The sequence below is a fragment of the Chrysochloris asiatica genome, unplaced genomic scaffold (assembly GCF_000296735.1).
Source record: "Chrysochloris asiatica unplaced genomic scaffold, ChrAsi1.0 scaffold00368, whole genome shotgun sequence".
Lineage (NCBI taxonomy): Eukaryota > Metazoa > Chordata > Mammalia > Afrosoricida > Chrysochloridae > Chrysochloris > Chrysochloris asiatica.
The window spans coordinates 441,589-461,713 of NW_006408886.1; the positions used below are offsets into that span (position 1 = coordinate 441,589).

Sequence of the window (20,125 nt, forward strand, 5' to 3'; positions counted from 1 at the left end):
GGATCGGACATTGTTTCGTTATGCTGTGCATGGGGTCGCTATGAGTCGGTTCCAACTCGATGGCACCTGACAACAACAACAATATTAAATAATACTCAATGCAACATCAAACTGCTGAACGCAAAGATTCTGAAATTCTTGTCAGACTTCTAAATATTATATGGAGATAAACATTGTTTTGAAATTGAGTAAAGTTGTGATTCTGTCTAAGATGAGAATTACCCTGTTCTACTAAGAGAGGTAGGATAGCTAATAAGACCACAGAGGGAAGAAGTTTCTCTCAAAAGGAATCTTAAATCTCTTTTAGTATCGACAAAGTTCACAATTAAGATACTTAACATTTCTTAACTCGAGGCTATGTTGTTGTTGTTAGGTGCAGTGGAGTCACTTCCAAACCATAGCTACCCTATACAGTACCAATCTCACAGTGGTTGTTACGCTTGTGCCCACTGCTGCTGACACTGTGCCAGTCCATCTCTTTGGAGATTTCCCTCTTTTTCACTGACCCTTCACTCTATCCAGCATGATTGTCCTTCTCCAGGGACTGAACAGGGAATTTCTTATTCAGGTCACTGCTGATAATATGTCTGAAGTACGAGACAAAGTCTGGTCATCTCGGCTTCTAGCTTCTAAGGAGCATTCTAGTTGTACTTCCTTCCAACACAGGTTTGTTTGTTCTTCTGACAGTCCATGGTATTTTTAATATTCTTCTCCAACACCATAACTCAAATGCATCAATCATTCTACGGTATTTTTTATTCACTGCCCAAATTTCACATGTATATAAGGCTATCAAAAATACCATGGCTTGGGTCAGGTGCACTAAGGACTAAGGTCCTTAAACTGACATCTTTGCTCTTCAACACATCAAAGAGGTCTTTTGTGAAGCACAATTGCCTAATGCTATATGTTTCTTAACTGCTACCTCTATGAGCGTTGACGGTGGAGCCAAGCAAAATAAAGTCTTTGACAACTTCAATCTTTTCTCTATTTATATGGATGTTGTTTACTGGTCCAATGGTGAGGATTTTTGTTTTCTCTATATTGAGGGGCAATCAATATGGGAAACTGTGGTCACTGATCCTTATCAGTAAGCACTTTAAGTCCTCTTCACTGTCAGCAAGCAAGACTGTATCATCTGCAAATAACAGGTTGCTAATGAGTCTTCCTCAAATCCTGATGTCACGTTCTTCATATAATCCAGCTTCTCTGATTATTTACTAAGTATGCAATTTGAGTAACTATGTTATTAGGTGCCATCGAGTTGGCACCGACCCATAGCGACCTTATGCACAGCAGAACAAAACACTGCCTAATCCTGGGCCAACCTCACTACTGTTGCCACGCTTGAGTCCACCGATGCTGGCACTTGGCCAATGCATCTCGTTAGGGGTCTTCCTCTTTTTCTCTGACCGTCCACCTTACCAAACATGATATTCTTCTCCAGCAACTGGTCTCTCCTAACTATATGTCCAAAGTATGAGAGACAATGTTTGGCCATCTTGGCCTCCAAGGAGCACACTGGCTGCACGTACTTCTTCCAAAATGGATCTACTGGTTCTTTTGGCAACCCATGGCACTTTTAGTATAATTCTCCAACACCATAACGCAAAAGCATCAATTATTCTATGCTCTTCCTTATTCACTGTACAGCTTTCACATGCATATAAGGTTACTGAAAATACTATGGCTTGGGTTAGGTGCACCTTTAGTCCTCAAGCTGACATCTTTGCTCTTGAACACTTTAAAAAGGTCTTGTGCAGCAGGTTTGCCTAATGCAATACGTTGTTTGATTTCTTGACTGCTGCTTCTATGAGTATTGATAGTTGATCCAAGGAGAATGAAGTCCTGGACAACTTCAATCTTTTCTCCATTGGTAAGAATGTTGTTTATTGGTCCAGTGGTGAGGATTTTTGTTTTCTTGACACTGAGATGTAATCCATACTGAAGGCTGTGCTCTTTGATCTTCAACAGTAAATGTTCTAAGTCCTCTTCACTTTCAGCAAGCAAGGTTGTATCATCTGCATATCGCAGGTAGTAAATGAGTCTTCCTCCAATCCTGATGCCACGTTTTTCTTCACATAACCCAGCTTTTGGGATTAGTTTCTCAGCATACAGGCTGAGTAAGTATGGTAAAAGAATACAACGTGTCGCACACCTTTTCTTAATTTTAAAACATTCAGTGTTCCCATGTTCTGTTTGAACAACTGTACAAATTCCTTATGAGCATAATTAAGTGTTCAAGAATACTCAAACTGCACAATGTTGTCCATAGCTTGTCATGATCCACACAATCGAAAGCCTTTGCATAGTCAATAAAACACAGGTAAACATCCTTCTGATATTCTCTGCTTTCAGCCAAGATCCATCGGATATCAGCAATGATAACCCTCATTCCATGGCCTCTTCTGAATCCGGTTTGAACCTCTGGAAGTTCTCTGTCCATGTATGCTTGTAGCCGTTTCTGTATTACCTTTAGTAAAACTTTACTTGCGTGGGATATCAAAAAGATTGTCCGATGATTTCCACATTCCGTTGGGTCACCTCTCTTTGGAATGGGCACAAATATGGATCTCTTCCAATCATTCGGCCATATAGTTATCTTGCAAATTTTTTGGCAGAGATGAGTGAGTGCTTCCTGTGCCGCCTCACTTTCCTGAAAGATTTCAATTTTTATCCCATCAATTCCTGGTGCCTTGTTCTTTGCCAATTCCCCTCAAGTCACCTTGGACTTCCTCCTTCAGTATCATTGTCTCTTGGTCATATGCTACCTCTTGAAACAGTTGAACATTATCCATTTCCTTTTGGTACAGTGACTCTGTGTATTCCTTCCATCTTCTCTTGATGCTCTCTGCATCATTCAATAATTTGCCCAGAGAATCTTTCAATAATGAAAGTTGAGGCTTGAATTTTTTCTTCAGTTCCCCCAGCTTGATAAATGCTGAGTGTGTTCTTCCTTTTTGGTTTTCAGATTCCAGATCTTCGCACATTTTGTTGTAATATCTGGCTTTATCTTCTCAAGCTGATTTTTGAAATTTTCTGTCCATCTCTTGGACCTCCCTCATTTCTTCCATTTGCTTTAGCATCTCTCCGCTGGAGAGCAAGTTTCAGTGTCTCTTCTGACATCTGTTTTGACCTTTTCCTTATTTCTTGTCTTCTCAATGATTTTTTGCTTTCTTCCTGTATGATGTTCTTGACGTCATCCCACACCTCTTCTGGTCTTTGCTCTTGAGCATTTAAAGTATCAAATCTGTTCTTCAGATGATTTCTAAATTCAGGTGGGATATATTCAAGGTCATATTTTGGCTCTTGTGGACTTGTTTTCATTTTCTTCAGCTTCAGTTTGAATTTGCATATGAGTAATTGATGGTCTGTTCCAGTTTGCCCCTGTCCTTGTTTTCACTGATGATATGGAGCTTTAAGTAAGTTGGGTGGAAGAATAAAACCCTGTTGCACAGTGTTCTGATTTTAAACCATTTGGTGTCCCCTTGTTCTCTCTGAATGACTGTCTCTTGATTCCTCATGAGCACAATTAAGTGTTCTGGAATACTCATTCTCTGCAATGTTGTCCGTAGCCTGTCATGATCCACACAGTCAAAAGCCTTCATATAGTCAACAAAGCACAGGTGAACATCTTTCTGGCATTCTCTGCTTTCAACCAAGACCCATCTGATGTCAGCAATGATATCCCTTGTTCCATGTTCTCATCTGGTAGCGTAGTGGTTATAAATTGGGCTGCGAACTGCAAGGTCAGCAGATTGAAACTACCAGCTGTTCCGCTGTAGAAGGATGAGGCTTTCTGCTCCCATGAAGATTTACAGCCTCGGAAACCCTGTTGGGTGGCTATGAGTCAGAACTGACTCCACAGCACATAACCACCACCACCACCATGCTCTCATCTGAATCTAACTTGAACCTCTGGCAGTTCCCTGTCAATGTACTGTTGTAGCCATTTTTTAATTATTTTGAGCAAAATTTTACTGGCATGTGATATTAATGATTTCCACATTCCATTAGGTCACCTCTCTTTGGAATGGGCACAAATATGGATCTCTTTCAATCAGTTATGGTCCAAATTTCTTGGCAGAATTGAGTGAATGCCTCCACTACTGCACATCAGTTTGTTGAAAGATTTCCATTAGTATTTCATCGATTCCCAGAGACTGTTCTTTGCCAATGCCTTCAAGTGCATCTTGGACTTCTTCCTTCAGTACCATTGGCTCTTGATCATATGCTACATTTGAAGTGGTCAAACATCACACATTTCTTTTTGGTACAGTGACTCCCTTACCATTTTCTAACTCCATGTGTTTGCAAAATTTTTCATAATATTTGAAGCTGTCTTCTTAAGTTGCCCTTTGAAATTTTCTATTCAGGTCTTTCACCTCCTATCTCTTCCATTTGCTTTAGCATCTCTATGATGGAGAGCAAGTTTCAGAGCTCTTCCGAAATAAATTTTATTGCTTTTCTTATTTCTTGTCTTCTCAATGACCTTTTGCTTTCTTCCTATGTCATCTTGTCATTTCATAACTCTTCTGGTCTTTGGTCATTATTGTGCAATGCATCAAATCTGTTCTTTAGATGATCTCTAAATTTATTTAGGTGGGATATGTTCAAAGTCTTATTTGGCTCTCATGGACTTATATTTAATCTTCCTCAGCTTCAGCCTGAACTTTGTTGTTTAAAAATGGTATTTGTTAACAAACAAGTTATTGGTCTTGCAAACTTCTATCATGTGATTTCCAGCATCGTTTCTATCACCAAGGCCATATTTTCCAACTATTGACCTTTTTCCATGGTTTCCAACCTTTGTATTCCAATTGCCAGTAATTATCAATAAATACATCATGACTGCGTGGTTCATCAATGTCCGACTGAAGAAGTTGGTAGAATTCTTCAATTTCATCACCACTGGCTTTAGTGGTTGGTGTGTAAATTTGATTGATAGTGGTATTAACTGGTCCGTCTTGTAGGCGTGTATAGATATTATGCTATATCATAGATAGCATTATACTTCAAAGGAGACCTAGAAATGTTATGTTTGAAGATGAATGTGACTCCATTCCTCTTCAATTTGTCATTACTGGCAGAGTAAACCATGTAACTATCAGATTCAGAATGGCCAATGCCTGTCCATTTCAGCTTATTAATGCTTAGGGTTTCATCTTTATGTATTCCATTTAGTTTTTGGCAGCTTCCAGTCAACTCTACTTTGAGGACGCAGCTCTTCCCCAGTTGCATTCTGAGTGCCTTCCAAACTGAGGGGCTCATCTTCTGGCATTGTATCTGACAATATTCTGGTGCCAGTGTCACAGCAGCATGCAAGCCATCACAGTACAATAAACTGACAGACGAGTGGTGTTATAGGTATAGTTCTTTCATGTTGTGGTGGTACTTGGTAAGTGTCATAGAGTCAGTTCCAACCCACAGCAACCCTATATAGGGTTTCCAAGGAGCCACTGGTGAGTTTAAACCATCGACCTTGTGGCCCAGGGCTTTATCCCACAGCACCACACCAGGTCTGTCTCAATAGGTAGTTATTTCACACAAAAAAATGATTGCAGAATATCTAGTTAACGAAGCCCTGTAATCTGTGAAGAAAGCACTGCAAGATACAGCATTCAAGTAATGGGAATTAATGTATAAAGTTTTAGCATTAGTGGAATACTTCCATATTTGTACCAACAACAGTCAATTTAACTCTCACATAGTTGGTATTAGCCTGTACTGACAAAAACTAGTAAAATTTTAGGTAGTAAATCTATATTTTCTTAGATTAATTCACGGAAGATTTATTATGTACCCAACTATGTATTCACTGAACGTGCTAGTACAAAGACAAGGTTAGCAGTTCAAACCCACCAGCTGCTCCTTGGAAACCCTATATAGGGTTGCTATAAGTTGGAACCAACTAGATGGCACGTAAAACAACATAAGGGATCAAAGTGACAAGAGTAACTCAAAAAAAATCTTAGAAGGTAGTGAGTTTGTTGTTGTTGTTAAGTGCTGTCGAGTCGGTTCCAACCCATAGCGACCCTGTACAGGGTTTCCGAGGCTGTAAATCTTTACGGGAGCAGAAAGCCTCATCTTTCTCCCGCGGAGCGGCTGGTAGTTTCGAACTGCTGACATTAATGTTCGCAGCCTGATTCGTAACCACTACGCTACCAGAGTTTATAGACAAGAAAAACTCATAAAAGGAAGATGAAAATGGTAGCATAACTGAAAGTACACATGCCCAAATTGTTAAATGTGTATATGTTTTGCTATGTATATAATCATCTTCAGCAACAAAATAAATGCAACTGAAAAAAAGAAAAAACAACTTTAGAGCTGGCCAAAAAAGCAAAAATTCTGTGACAGAAGCTGTAATCAGTAAAATTTGATATAAACAAACAAAAAAGATGATTACAAATTAGCAATCCAATCCCAGTGCTATGGACAACAATGACATGAAGTTCTACATTTCCTGGAAATGTGGGGAAAGATTTCTTACTACCTGTAGACAGACAATCACTTCATTAAATGAGGGTAGGGTTTGAACATGATGACTTCGAAAGAGAAAGCAACAAGTACAAAAGCTGGGAGAACAAAGAAATCCAGTGCATTCAGAGAACAACGTAGTACTTACTGTCTGTCTAAATACAAAAAATACTGATTTTTAAGTGACAAAAATACTTCCAAAATATAAGAAGACATCATATAAATAATAATAATAATAGCTGTACTATATCGACTGTTACCTTGCTTCTTTTGTAAGATATATGCTTGTAAAATCTGAATCTAGGACACAGACGATTTTGAAAAGAGGAATCAAGTCCTATACCTTCATTACAGTATTTTGTTTTTAATAGGTTCTCAATTTGTACATAATAAGATTTATTGTAAATCTTAAGTAAAATAAATATGCAGCTAAAAACATAAATCAGTGCCATTTTAAAGTTTGGAAAAGCAAGCATTTAATAACAATTAGATTTAGGAATATAAGGCAGTGCTGTTAATTTTAACTCATATTATGTTCCCAAGCCATGCATGGTTTGTAAGACCTGTATAACATTTGCATTCCAAAGTATAAAAATTATGGTACTCTTTTGGAAGAAAATATGTTAAACTATACAAAAGCTCTTAAAATATTTAACACTCTTCCTCCCTTAGTCAGGAACTCTATTTTCCTGCACTTGACATTATTAACATAATCCAATTAAGCCTAGCGAGAGAATAAAAATCCAATGCAACAACACGCTTCACTAGTTATTAAGGCATATCTAACAACAGCAAAACTGACATTTGTAGCAAAGGATAGTGGTTGTAGTGCTGGTGGAGTGCCATCGAGTTGGTTCTGACACATACCAACCCTATATAGAGTTTCCGTGGAGTGGCTGGTGAATTTGAATTGCCAATCTTGTAACAAAGGATAATTGCTTTTAAACAGCAATTCCAATAATGTGAACAGCCCTCCCAAATGTCTGGCTATGTATTACCTATGGCTGCTTTTGTGCTGCAAAGATAGAAATTGAGTAGTTGCAACAGAGACTTTACAGTTGTAAATCTGAAATTACTATCTGGCCCTTTACAGAAACGTCTGCTGACCCCTATAAAATTCTCTATAAATTTATATTTCATTTACAAGATCTTTTCCTGATTTAAAAATAAATGATGTAACAATCTTCAGTAGACTTAAATAGAGCAAAAAGGCATAGGGCCTTAAAAAATGAAAACAGACATTTCCTCTACCATCATTTTTGTCAAACTTGTCACAGCAACTGTTTTCGAAAGAAAATAGCTTTCTGCTTAAGAGGAAAACACGTTTCAAGTGATTTTTCATCCTTTACAAAAAACAGTACCTACTGGACATAACCACCACCACCACCAAGGTTTGTCTGTCTATGAAAGGCAGCAGGAGAACAGGCAAAAAAGTAACACAAGGAAACAGAGAATATGAAGAATTGCCAAATTAAAACACCAACAAAGCAAATACCAATTATTAAGACCTATAGAAGAAAATGGAGTCCTGGTGTGGTGCTGTGGGCTAATGCATCAGACAGCAAAGTTGTTTGAACTACAAGATCGGTGGTTTGAGTTCACCAGCTGCTCTTTGGAAACACTATACAGGGTCGCTATGAGTCGGAATAGACTCGACAGCACTTAAGAACAACAAATAGAAGACACTATAGGAACTCAAGTATTATGGTCATTATTAAGTGCCATTGAGTTGGTTTTGACTCATGATTCATAGGGTACAGGGTTTCCAAGAAGCAGATGGTAAATTTGAACCACTGACCTTGAGGGCAAGGGTTTATCATACAGCATCACACTATGACTCCAATTATGGTGGTGGTGGTAGGGGTGGTTATATACTGTGGAGTCAGTTCCAACTCAGCAACATTGTGTAAGGTTTCCAACGCTGTAAATCTTTAGGAGACCAGAAAGCTTCCTCTTTCGCCCATGGAACAGTTGGTAATTTTGAACTGCTAATCTTGAGGTTAGCAGTCCGACTCGTAACCACTATGTTACCAGAGCACTAGGTTAATTAACATGGGTGACAGAGCCGGCAATACAAAAGGGAGGTTGGCAGAAAAAAGATGAAGGTAGCAGGAGACATAAGGAGTACAAGAGTTAAAGGAAATACAGGTAAATATCGTTAAGTAATGGCAATTGAGAGAATAACCACTGTAATGAAACAATGCATATGATTTGTTGAATGTAAAACTGATGATCTGTTCTATAAACCTTCATTCAGTTCACAACAGAAAGTTTAAAAATCAAAACAAAAAAACATGTACTAAATTTTTCCAAGTACATGACTCTAAAAATTTGTGTATATGAGGAAAACAAAGAATTTATGGAAAATCATAGAAACCTTTATCAAATAAAAATATATAAAAAACTGTGAACTACTGTTTTGTGATATATTATCCATCTAGATCTATATGTTACTGAAAGTAGTGTTTCCATTTCTCTAACAATTTTACCAAGAATTCGGAGCTCTTTGATTTACAACATGTCAAAATGTCAGTTTGGGCAGCCCCGAAGGACTCAAATTGTGGTCCTCTGCAATGTTCTTTAAGTTTGGAGAACAAGATGAAATCTGATGGGACAAGATCAGGTCTGTAGAGTAGATGGGGTAAGGGTTCCCAACGAAATTCTCCTAGGACAACTCTTGCTATCCTCAAAGAGTGAGCAGGTGAATTGTTGTGATGGAAAAAACACGCCTTGATACAACTTTCCTGGCCTTTTTACTCATCAAGGCAGTTTTCAATTTCCTTGAAAAGTTCTCTGTAAAGCCTCCGGGATTGCTCTGTCTCCTTACAGAAAATCTAACAAGATTACCCCCTTGGGATCCTCAAAAGCAGTTGGGTTGCCCATAACTTCTATGTTTTGAATTTAACCAGTCCAACAGATCCCTTCAGAAGCCACTGCCTTTTTTTTCGAAGGCCCTGTAACAAGACTAAGAGAAATGTGTTACCGAGAAAACTTGTCTATAGTCATCTACCAACAGCAGAGACATGTTTAAGCAAGTTTTGTTTGGAATAAACCTGTGCATGTATGAACTGGAACCCTAGTAGCAATTGTTTTTGACTTACCCTCATATATCCCATGTACTAAGTTAGGTTTGAATAGTGTTTTCCTACGTATAAACTGCAATGAATTTTAAAAAGGAAAATTTTAATAAATTTTTCAATTGAAAAATCTTTTAAAGAAAGCCAGAATTGTCTTCTTTAAGCATTATTAGAAAATTTTATGTGGGGCTGTAGGACCTACACTGGACTGCAAACCGCAAGATCGGCAGTTCAAACCTACCAGGTGCTCCTTGGTCACTATGAGTGGGAACTGACTCAATAGCACTTAACAGCAATTAGGTTAAGACACTGAAAATCAATACTCATTAATAAGCATTCTAATGTGATGCTAGTCATTAAAACACTTTCCCCCTCAATTAAAGGGCTACAATCCTTTTTAGACACAGACTCCAAAATATGTAATTAAATTAATTGACTGAAAACAAAAATAACAGAAATGGACTATATACTAAAGCAAACTTTATTGCTAAGTGCTGTCAGGTCTGGTCTGAATCACAGCAACCTTATATAGGGCTTCCAAGAAGTGGCTGGTGGGTTTGAACCACTGAGCTTTCTTTCAGTTAACAGTCCAGTGTTTATAATGACAGCCCCACACCAGGACTCAAAGCAAAGATTACTATTCCTAAATTTGGTTTTACTCCTTAACAAACAAACAAAAATACCCTTTATATTGTAAAGTCATTACCCCATACACTCCAATACCAACAAGCTAAATAACTTACTAAATAAATTTACTTAAGAAGTGACCGGTGTGGCGCTGTAGAATAAGTACACAAAAACCACAAGGTTGGTGGTTCAAACTCACCAACCACTCCTTGAAAACCCCATACAGGGTTGCTATGACTCAGAACTGACTTGATGGCACTTAACAATATCTATCGTGCTCTATGTGCCAGGCAGTAAAATAAGCGCTAAATGCACCTTCTCATCTCCGAGGTAAGTAACCAAATAGATATAAGCAACCAAATGTGCTTAAATTAAAACTTTATAAAAATATTTACCAGCTTTTAGCTTCAAGAAAAATTCTAAAAAAAGAAAATTTATTTTAAAATACTGGAAATTTAAACATTCCACAAGTTGTAAAATTTGAAAACAGTTTCTAAAATTATACCTATTTTTGCCTTCTATTGATGAGTCATCTTCGGAACTTTTGCTTTCTTCTTTAAAATACTGGCCTGAGCTAGATGGATTAGCAAAAGTAGATATGAAAGGTCCCAGAGACTGAAAAGCTGCTTGGCGAACCTAGAAAAAGAAATAAGGCTCTAATATAAAGCATACATGTAAAGGGTAAATGATGATGCATACTTAAGTATGTTTAAGGCAGTAGTAAAGCTTTTATTAAAAAAATATTTACAACTATACCTCATTTTTCAGCTAGGAATTTAAAATTCTTTTTCAAAGTTTTTTTCTTATCTCTTTTCTATCTTGGTTTTAATATTTAAACTAAGAAATAAGATTACATAAAAAATTTGCATGGAACAAAACTAAAGGAAGTCTTGCTGTGTTGGCAAGAACAAAAAGAAGAAGAAAACCATATAACATCAACAAAACATGATAAATAGGAAAGACTGAAGTTTGCTCACTATGAGAGACATAGACAAATGAACCCAACATAAATATAATTTGGGCTTACAATATATTTCACTGTTGTCAACAAATGTTTCTTTTAGAAAGAGGTAAAAAGGAATTTACAGAATTTATCTTATTTCTGTATTATTTTAATAATAAATATTAAAAATACAGCATTAAGGAGGTTTTATGGGAGGAAGACACATGAAAAAGACAATTATGATGAAAAAAAAATCATGTTAATAAAGCCATGACTTTGCCCCTATTTTTCTGAGGTTTATCATTATTTTCCTGGAAAATGGATATGTTTGTTGTTGTTGTTGAGTGCCATCGAGTCGGGTCCGACCCATAGCGACCCTGTACAGGGTTTCCGAGGGTGTAAATCTTTACGGGAGTAGAAAGCCTCATCTTTCTCCCGCGGAGCGGCTGGTAGTTTCGAACCGCTGACCTTAAGGTTCGCAGCCCGATTCGTAACCACTACGCTACCAGAGCTCCTTATAGCAAATACTTTTTCCATGGTTTTTAAAAAGGATTATATGTGTAAAATTCTCAAAGGCAAACAAATGTTAAAGTATGTTCATTATTGCTTTTTGTTTGGAGAAAACTTAAAACTCACTGCCAGTGAGTCAATTCTGACTCATAGTGACCCTGTATAGTGTTTCTGAGGCTATAAATCTTTATAGGAGCAAAAGCCTCATCTTTTTCCCAGGGATGGCTGGTGGGCTCGAACTGCCAAACTTACAGTTAACATTCCAGTGCTTATCCTACAGTGCCACGCCAAATACAAAATGATTCAAATGGCTACAAAAAGATACATGATAGAGAAAAAGAATTTGAGTGAAAATTAGTACTTTTCCCTTTTATACTTAAAGGACAGGTCTCTGGATAGCACAAATGGTTTGTGCTGTACTACTAATTTAAAGACTGGTGACCTGAACCCACCCAATGATGCTGTGGAAGAAGTCTAGCAATTTGTTTTGATAAAGATTACAGACATGAAAACTCGATGAGTTGGAATCAACTTGACTGCAACATATATATTTAAAAACAGTTAAGAAACATTACTTCTACAAAAAAAAGGTTACTTTCAAATTATATGCATAAGCTGAGATTTTTCTAGATATTGTTAAACCTCTGAACCTGTTACCCAATAAAATCAGAGAAAATTTAAATTATTTGAATCATTAGTTTACCTTCTTGTTGATTAGGATATAAAGAGCTTACTGTGGAGTAGAAAGATCACTTAAGAGTATCTGTTAAAAATCAGAACATAGAATGCACGATGTATGAATCTGGGAAAATTCAAAGTTGTCAAAAATGAAATGGAATGCATAAACATCAATATCTTAGATATTAGTGAGCTGAAATAGACTGGTATTGGCCATTTTGAATCTGACAACCACATGGTTTACTATGACGGGAATGACATACTGAAGAGGATTAGTGTTGCATTCATCATCAAAAAGAACATATTCAGATCAGTCATGAGGTACAACACTGTATGTTCTAGAATAATATCCATGCGCCTACAGAGAAGCGCAGTTAATACCACTATTATTCAAATTTACACAGCAACCAGTAAAGCCTATGAGGATGAAATGGAAGAATTCTACTAACTTCTTCAATCCCAAATTGATCAAACATGCAATTAAGATGTATTGCTCCTTACTGGTGATTGGGATGCAAAGGTTGGGAGCAAAGAGGAAGGATCAGTAGTTGTAAACTAGCATTGATGACAGAAATGATGCTGGAGAACGCATGATAGAATTCTGCAAACCCAATTGATTTGTTCATTTCAAATACCTTCTTTAGACAGCATAAGAGATGACTATACACATGGACCTCACCAGATTGAATACACAAAAATCAAATTGAACACATCTGCAGAAAGAGATGATGGAAAAGCTCCATATCATAAGAGAAAACAAGGCCAGTGGCAGACTGTGGAACACATAATTATCATATGTAAATTCAAACTGAATCTGATGAAAATGAAAACAAGTCCACAAGAGCCAAAATACGACCTTGAATATATCACACCTGAATTTAGAGATCATCTGAAGAACAGATTTGATACATTAAACACGAAAGACCGAAGACCAGAAGAGTTGTGGGATGACACAAAAAACATCACACATGAAGAAAGCAAAATATCATTGAGAATACAAGAAAGAAGGAAAAGGTCAAAATAGATGTCAAAAGAGACAATGAAATTTGCTCTCAAGAGTAGAGATGCTAAAGCAAATGGAAAAAAATGAGGCGGTCCACGAGCTAAACAGAAAATTACAAACATCAGCTCAAGAATATAAAGCCAAATATTACAACAAAATGTTCATAGATCTGTATTAAGGAAAACCAAAAAGGAAGAACAAGCTCAGCATTTCTCAAGCTGGTGGAACTGAAGAAAGAATTCAAGCCTCGACTTTCATTATTGAAAGATTCTCTGGGCAAATTACTGAATGATGCAGGAAGCATCAAGAGAAGATGGAAGGAATACACTGAATCACTATACCAAAGGAAATGGTTAATGTTCAACCTTTCCAGAGGTAGCATATGATCAAGAGCCAATGGTACTGGAGAAAGTCCAAGGTGCACTGAAAGATTTGGCGGGGGCGGGGCTTGATGGCGGCTAGGGTGAAGATGTAGTGAAGGTTGCCATCAGCAATAACTTAGAATTCCAGGCAAAAAAGAGGCAAGACAGAGCTCCAAAACTCAAAACCACAGAGATAAGAATAATTTAAAGGTACGAAGCCTTATAGTCTGTGGAATTTGAAACTGAGGTGGGAAAATCGAGTACTTTTGAATCTGCCGGGCAGGCTCAGAGGCCTGAGCCCACATCCTGGGCGAGACCAAGCAGCGGGATGAAATGGTGGCCGCAGAGACGCGACGGAAACAGGCCGCGGGAACTTTGGGGTAAAAAAAGGTGCACAGTATACATTGCCAATTTTGTGTGGTTCCAATTTTATTTTTTTCTTTGGTGTCGGGTAATAGGTGTGCTCACGGTTTGCCCACCTCCATTCGGGTGAACAGAGGTAGGGGCTTATCCGAGTGGCCACGACCCACCCTCACCGCTGACGGTTTCCTCTGCCAGGAACTCACACACAAAGCCCAAGCTGAGACATGGATTTGGTCTCCCTTTTTACACTCATTTGAGAGGGAACCTGGCACAACACTGTGGGTTAAGGTGCCGCACTGCAGATTCTTTTGAACTGCAAGGTCAGTGGTTCAAGCTTACCAGCCACTCCTCAAAAACCCTATATGAGAGACGCGGATGAGGTACTATTTGGTCAACTTTTTTCACTGGTTTGCAAGACGTCTGGGTGTAGTGCTGTGGGCTAAGGCACCACTGCAGGGCCTTTTGAACTGCAGGGTCAGCAGTTCAAGCTCACCAGCCGCTCCTCAGAAACCCTATACAGGAGACGCGGATGTGTGTCCTATTTGGTCGGCCTTTTTTCACTGGTTTGAGAGGCGTCCGGCATAGCACTGTGAGATAAGGTACAACTGCAGAGCCTTTTGAACTGCAAGGTCAGTGGTCCAAGCTCACTAGGCGCTCCTCAGAAACCCTATACAGGAGAGGAGGATGTGCGCCCTATTTGGTCAGCTTTTTTTCACTGGTTTGCGAGGTGTCCCGGCGTAGAGCTGAGGGTTAAGGCACCACTGCAGGGCCTTTTGAACTGCAGGATCGGTGGTTCGGGCTCACCAGCTGCTCCTCGGAAACACTAAACGGGAGACGCGGATGTGCGTCGTATTTGGTTGGCTTTTTTTTTTTCACCAATTTGAGAGGCGTCCCGGCATAGCGCTGTGGGTTAAGGCGCCTTTTGAACTGCAAGGTCGGTGCTTCAAGCTAACAAGCTGCTCATTGGAAAACCCTATACGGGAGACACGGATGTGCGTCCTATTTAATCGGCTTATTTTCACTGGTTTGAGAGACATCCCGGCATAGCACAGCGACGCTGTAAAGCCTTTTGAACTGCAAGGTCAGTGGTTCAAGCTAACCAGACGCTCTGCGGGAACCCTATACGTGAGATACGGATGTGCGTCCCATTTGGTCTGCCTTTTTTCACTGGTTTGAGAGGGGTCCTGGCGTAGCGCTGTGGGTTAAGGCTCCACATGGAAAATACTTTTGAACTGCAAGGTCAGTGGTTCAAGCTCACCAGCCACTCCTGGGAAACCGGATACAGGGTCGCTACGGATCGGAATTGACTCAACAGCACCTACCAGTAGGGAGAGGAGGGCAGAAGTGACTGAAAGAGCATTAGGACATTAAAGGCATACTTATATTAAACTACAGATTTTTATTTTTTTTTATTATTTTTGTTTTATTTATTTTTCTTTCTTCTTCCTCTTTTTCTTCTCCACCCCACTCTCCCTTTTTTGTGATTAAAGGACTGCTGTATTTAGTCTTGTTTTTTCTGGTGCTGCATTATTTTCATCTGGATTTATTTTATATATTCTTTTTTTCCTTTCATTTTTTCCTTTCTTCCATTTTTGTTTTTGCTTCTGATTCTGATTTTGTTTTTGTTTTGTACCAAAGTGCTGTTGTTTGGCTGTTACATAGCCTCCTTTCTGCTTTTAGAAGAATCTTTGTCTCCCTATATTACAGGAGAAGAGTCAGTAACACTGCCAAAAAGGCAAGCAGCAATCACACCTTATAAAATAACAAAACACCCAAGGCAAGAACCAGTACCAGCTTCCTTTACCAGGGAAACAGGCAACACCTGTGAAAGTTACTCTAAGATAAGCAATAAGAAGAGCGAAAAGGTAAGACCACACACTGATCACATCTGCCTGGAAGCAATCAGAAAGCATAAAAAAAAGTACCAAAATACATACTCAATTAAGTATTAGGGCCACAGATAAACATTAAACATGTCCAAGAAGCAAAAGCAGATGATCAAATCAGCATATGTCCAGAAAAAAGATAAAATGTCTGAGAAAAATGACCTAGAAGTAGACCTGGACTCCATTCTGGAAGGAGGGCAGGCCTTGGAAATGCCTGAGAAAGAATTCAGAAAAATAATTATAAAATGTTTCAAAACACTTTACAGTGGAGTTGAGAAAAATAAGGAAGAAGTCAGGAAAGTGTTACAGGAACAATCAAATAAGATAGATACTGCATTGGAAACAATTCCAAACCTACAAAAAGAGGTCCAAACAATCAATTACAAAATAAAAGAAATAGACAAGTCTCTGAAAGGGCAGAGGAATAGAATAGATGAGATGGAAGGCAGAATCAGTGAGCTGGAAGACAGATCTCTAAATACGACTAAGATAGATGAACAAACACAAAAAAGGATAAAGAATTTGGAAGAAGGTCTAAGATTCATGGTGGACAACATGAAGAGAAAAAACTTAAGAATTATCAGCATTCCAGTATGAGAAGTATCACACAAGTCCACAGAGCAAACAGTTGAAGAACTGCTGTAAGAAAATTTCTCTAACATCCTGAAAAGTGAAAAGATAAACATTCAAGAAGCTCAAAGAACTCCAGGAAGGGAAGACCCCAAAGAAATCACCAAGACATAGTGTCGTGGACCAACCTCAACACACTTATTTGGGAGTCTCTCAAGAGGGAGATGTGTTATTGGCAAAGCACACAGAATCAATGAGACTTGATGAATAGTGAATCTTTTCCGTTTATTTCAAATTCTCAAACAGCTCTTATACTACTCTATACCATCAATCTATTATTCATTCTTTTCAAAGTAGTGGTCTAAATCATACATAATAATCATTTCAATATAGAACATCAAGAACATCAAAATCTTCCTTGTTACCCTTTACATAGCTAGACAATATCTGGTTTCTGTAACCAAATCTCATTATTCTAAAAATGTCACATTAACTTTTACAAGGATTTTGTTACCCTTAACCTCCTATTCACTATTCTTTGAAACTTATCAACTATAATTAGGTCCATATATTCCTATGGCTCTTAAGATTTGTTTAAACATTCTATATCCTGCTACTTCCCAGGGATCTAAATTCCTAATTGTAACCTCAAATATAAATTATATTTTCAATTAACTTCATACATCACTAACTTTTAAAACTTAAAATTTCTCAAGCTCTTAGAAAGCTTCTAACTATAACCCTAGCAGACTCCATGGCTCCTACATCATGGTTCAGCTATTTCAGTGGCTATTTTTTGTGATTAAAGTAAAACAGGTGCCAGATTATGATCTCAACTCTACACTGGTAGTGTTTCAACTGGTTTAAAATGTCTGATTATCAAACTATAAAAATAAAAAATATGTATATTTCTTAAATCAGAGAAACAAGTATAATACTGATTACTTATAACACTGATTCTTATTAAAACGAAAGAATTTTTTTTTTTTTAAGTTACAAAGCCAGCAAGGTTCCTGCATGAAATTTCCTCTTGAGGCTCTGCCAAATCAACGATGCACCCATTGCTGCTCTGCAGTACAATGAGCTTTCTCCATGCATAGGGTCTCCCACTGCTCTGTGTTGTTGCAATGTATTTGTTATCAGAGCCATCATAGCCCCTGCCAACATATCATACCCAAGCTCTCCAAACTCAAAGATAAGGAGACACTTCTGAAAGCAGCCAGAGAAAATAGAAGTGTCACATACAAAGGCAAGCAAGTCTGATTAAGATTGGATTTCTCAGCAGAAACCATGCAAGCAATAGGCAATGGGGAGACATATATAAAACCCTGAAAGAAAAAAAACTGCCAAACAAGAATCCTTTATCCAGCAAAGCTATCAATCAAATATGAGAGTGTAATCAAAACATTCCGGGATAAACAGAAGCTATGGGACTTCACCAAAGCCAACCCTGTGCTACAAAACATCCTAAAGGGAGTTCTGTGGACCGAGAACCAACAAGAACAAACAACAACCAGAGATTGAGTCAACAGAATGAACTGAGAGACTCTGGGAGGGCAGTCTATGATCAAAACAAGTACAATGTAAAAGAAGGTAAACACGTAGGAAAAGAGATCCAGATAGGGCGAAGGTCAGGTCGGTTACAGGATAAAACACACTATAATAAATGGACCGAAAAGTTAATGGACTATAAGGCAACCTCAAAGAAAATTAACACTTCACAACATACCAAGGAAATGAAAACCCAAGAAGAATATGAAAACATTAAAACTAAGAGGAACCTCACAAGAACACAAAAATCATGAATACAACAAAGAAAGACAAACAGAACAAAGAAACAGCAACATCACAAAAAAACAAATTTAATGACAGCAATCAATACCTATCGATAATTACACTAAACATAAATGGATTAAAGGCACGTGATAAGAGACCGAGGGTGACAGAATGGATAAAAAAAGAAGAACCTTCAGTATGCTTTCTGCAAGACACACATCTCACACACAGAGACAAAAACAGATTAAAAGTCAACGGATGGGAAAAAATATACCAAGCTAATTGCAATAAAAAGGGAACAGGAGTGGCAGTACTAATCTCAGATAAAATAAACTTTAACGCAAACACCAGCATAATAGATAAAGATGGACATTATACCATGAATAAAGGGACAAATGAACAAGATGAAATAACCATGCTATATATCTATTCTCCCAATGAAAGAGCGCCAAAATATATAAAACAAACTCTAATAGATTTGAAGATAGAAATAGATGAATCCACATAACAGTGGGTGACTTTAATACACCACTTTCAAAAATGGATAGAACAACCAGAAAGAAACTAGACAAAGACACAGAAGAAATAAAGAACACAATCAGCCAAGTGGACCTAATGTGTACACAGCATTCAACCCAACAACTGCACAACACACATTCTTTTCAAGTGTACATGAAACATTCTCCAGAATAGACCATATGTTAGGCCACAAATCAAATCTACGTAAATTTACAAATATCAAAATACTACAAAGAATCTTCTCAGATCACAATGCTATCAAACTAGAAATCAACAATAGGAAGACAAAAGAAATAAAATCAAATACATGGAAACTGAATAACACCCTGCTGAAAAGCGACTGGGTAGTAGAAGAAATCAAACGTGAATTCACAAAAGTCCTAGAAATAAATGACAACAAAAACACAACATACCAAAATCTTTGGGACACAGCGAAAGTGATGCTGAGAGGACACTTTATTGCAATAAAAGCACACAATCAAAAAGAAGAAAGAACTAAAATTAACACATTAACAAAGCATTTACAACATTAGAGGCAGAACAACGGAGGGAACCCACAGCCACCAAAAGAAAAGAAATAATAAAGATTAGAGCAGAAATAAATGAGATAGAAAACAGTAAAACTACAGAAACAATCACCAAGACAAGAAACTGTTTCTTTATAAGAGTTAACAAAATCGACAGACCATTGGCAAACCTAACAAAAGAAATGAGGGAGAAGACACAAATAACACGCATTAGGAATCACATGGGTGATGTCACAACGGAACCAAAGGATATCAAAAGAATTATAACAGAATACTATGAAGAGTTGTACTCCCACAAATTTGAAAACTTAAAAGACATGGATACATATTTAGATAAACACTACCTACATAAACTTAAACACCGTGAAGTAGAAAACATGAACAGACCCATGACAAAAGAAGAAATTGATCAGGTCATCAAATGACTCCCAACCAAAATAAGTCCAGGCACAGACGGCTTCACTGGTGAATTCTACCTAACATTCAGGGAAGAGCTGTCACCAAAACTACTCAAATTATTTCAGAAGATAGAGGAGGATAGAAAACTCCCCAATACATTTTATGAAGCAAGTACAACCCTCATACCAAAACCAGGGAAGGACGTTACTAAGAAAAACAACTATACACCAATATCCCTCATGAACATAGATGCAAAAATTCTCAACAAAATCCTAGCCAACAGAATTCAGCAACACATCAAAAAAATAATACATCATGATCAAGTGGGATTCATATCAGGGATGCAAGGATGGTTCAACATTAGAAAAATAATCAATGTTATTCAACAAATAAATAAGAAAAAAG

At 37.8% G+C, this 20,125-nt stretch overlaps 1 protein-coding gene across 1 annotated transcript in view; it reads right to left on the bottom strand.

The window, feature by feature from the left end:
- The window catches only part of PPP4R1 (protein phosphatase 4, regulatory subunit 1), a 134,359-nt gene that overhangs the window by 87,091 nt on the left and 27,143 nt on the right, over positions 1-20,125 (bottom strand). Inside the window, exon 4 of the mRNA XM_006876233.1 lies at positions 10,690-10,820. Within this exon, the coding sequence (XP_006876295.1) occupies positions 10,690-10,820 (131 nt within the window). The remainder of the gene's footprint in view (positions 1-10,689; positions 10,821-20,125) is intronic.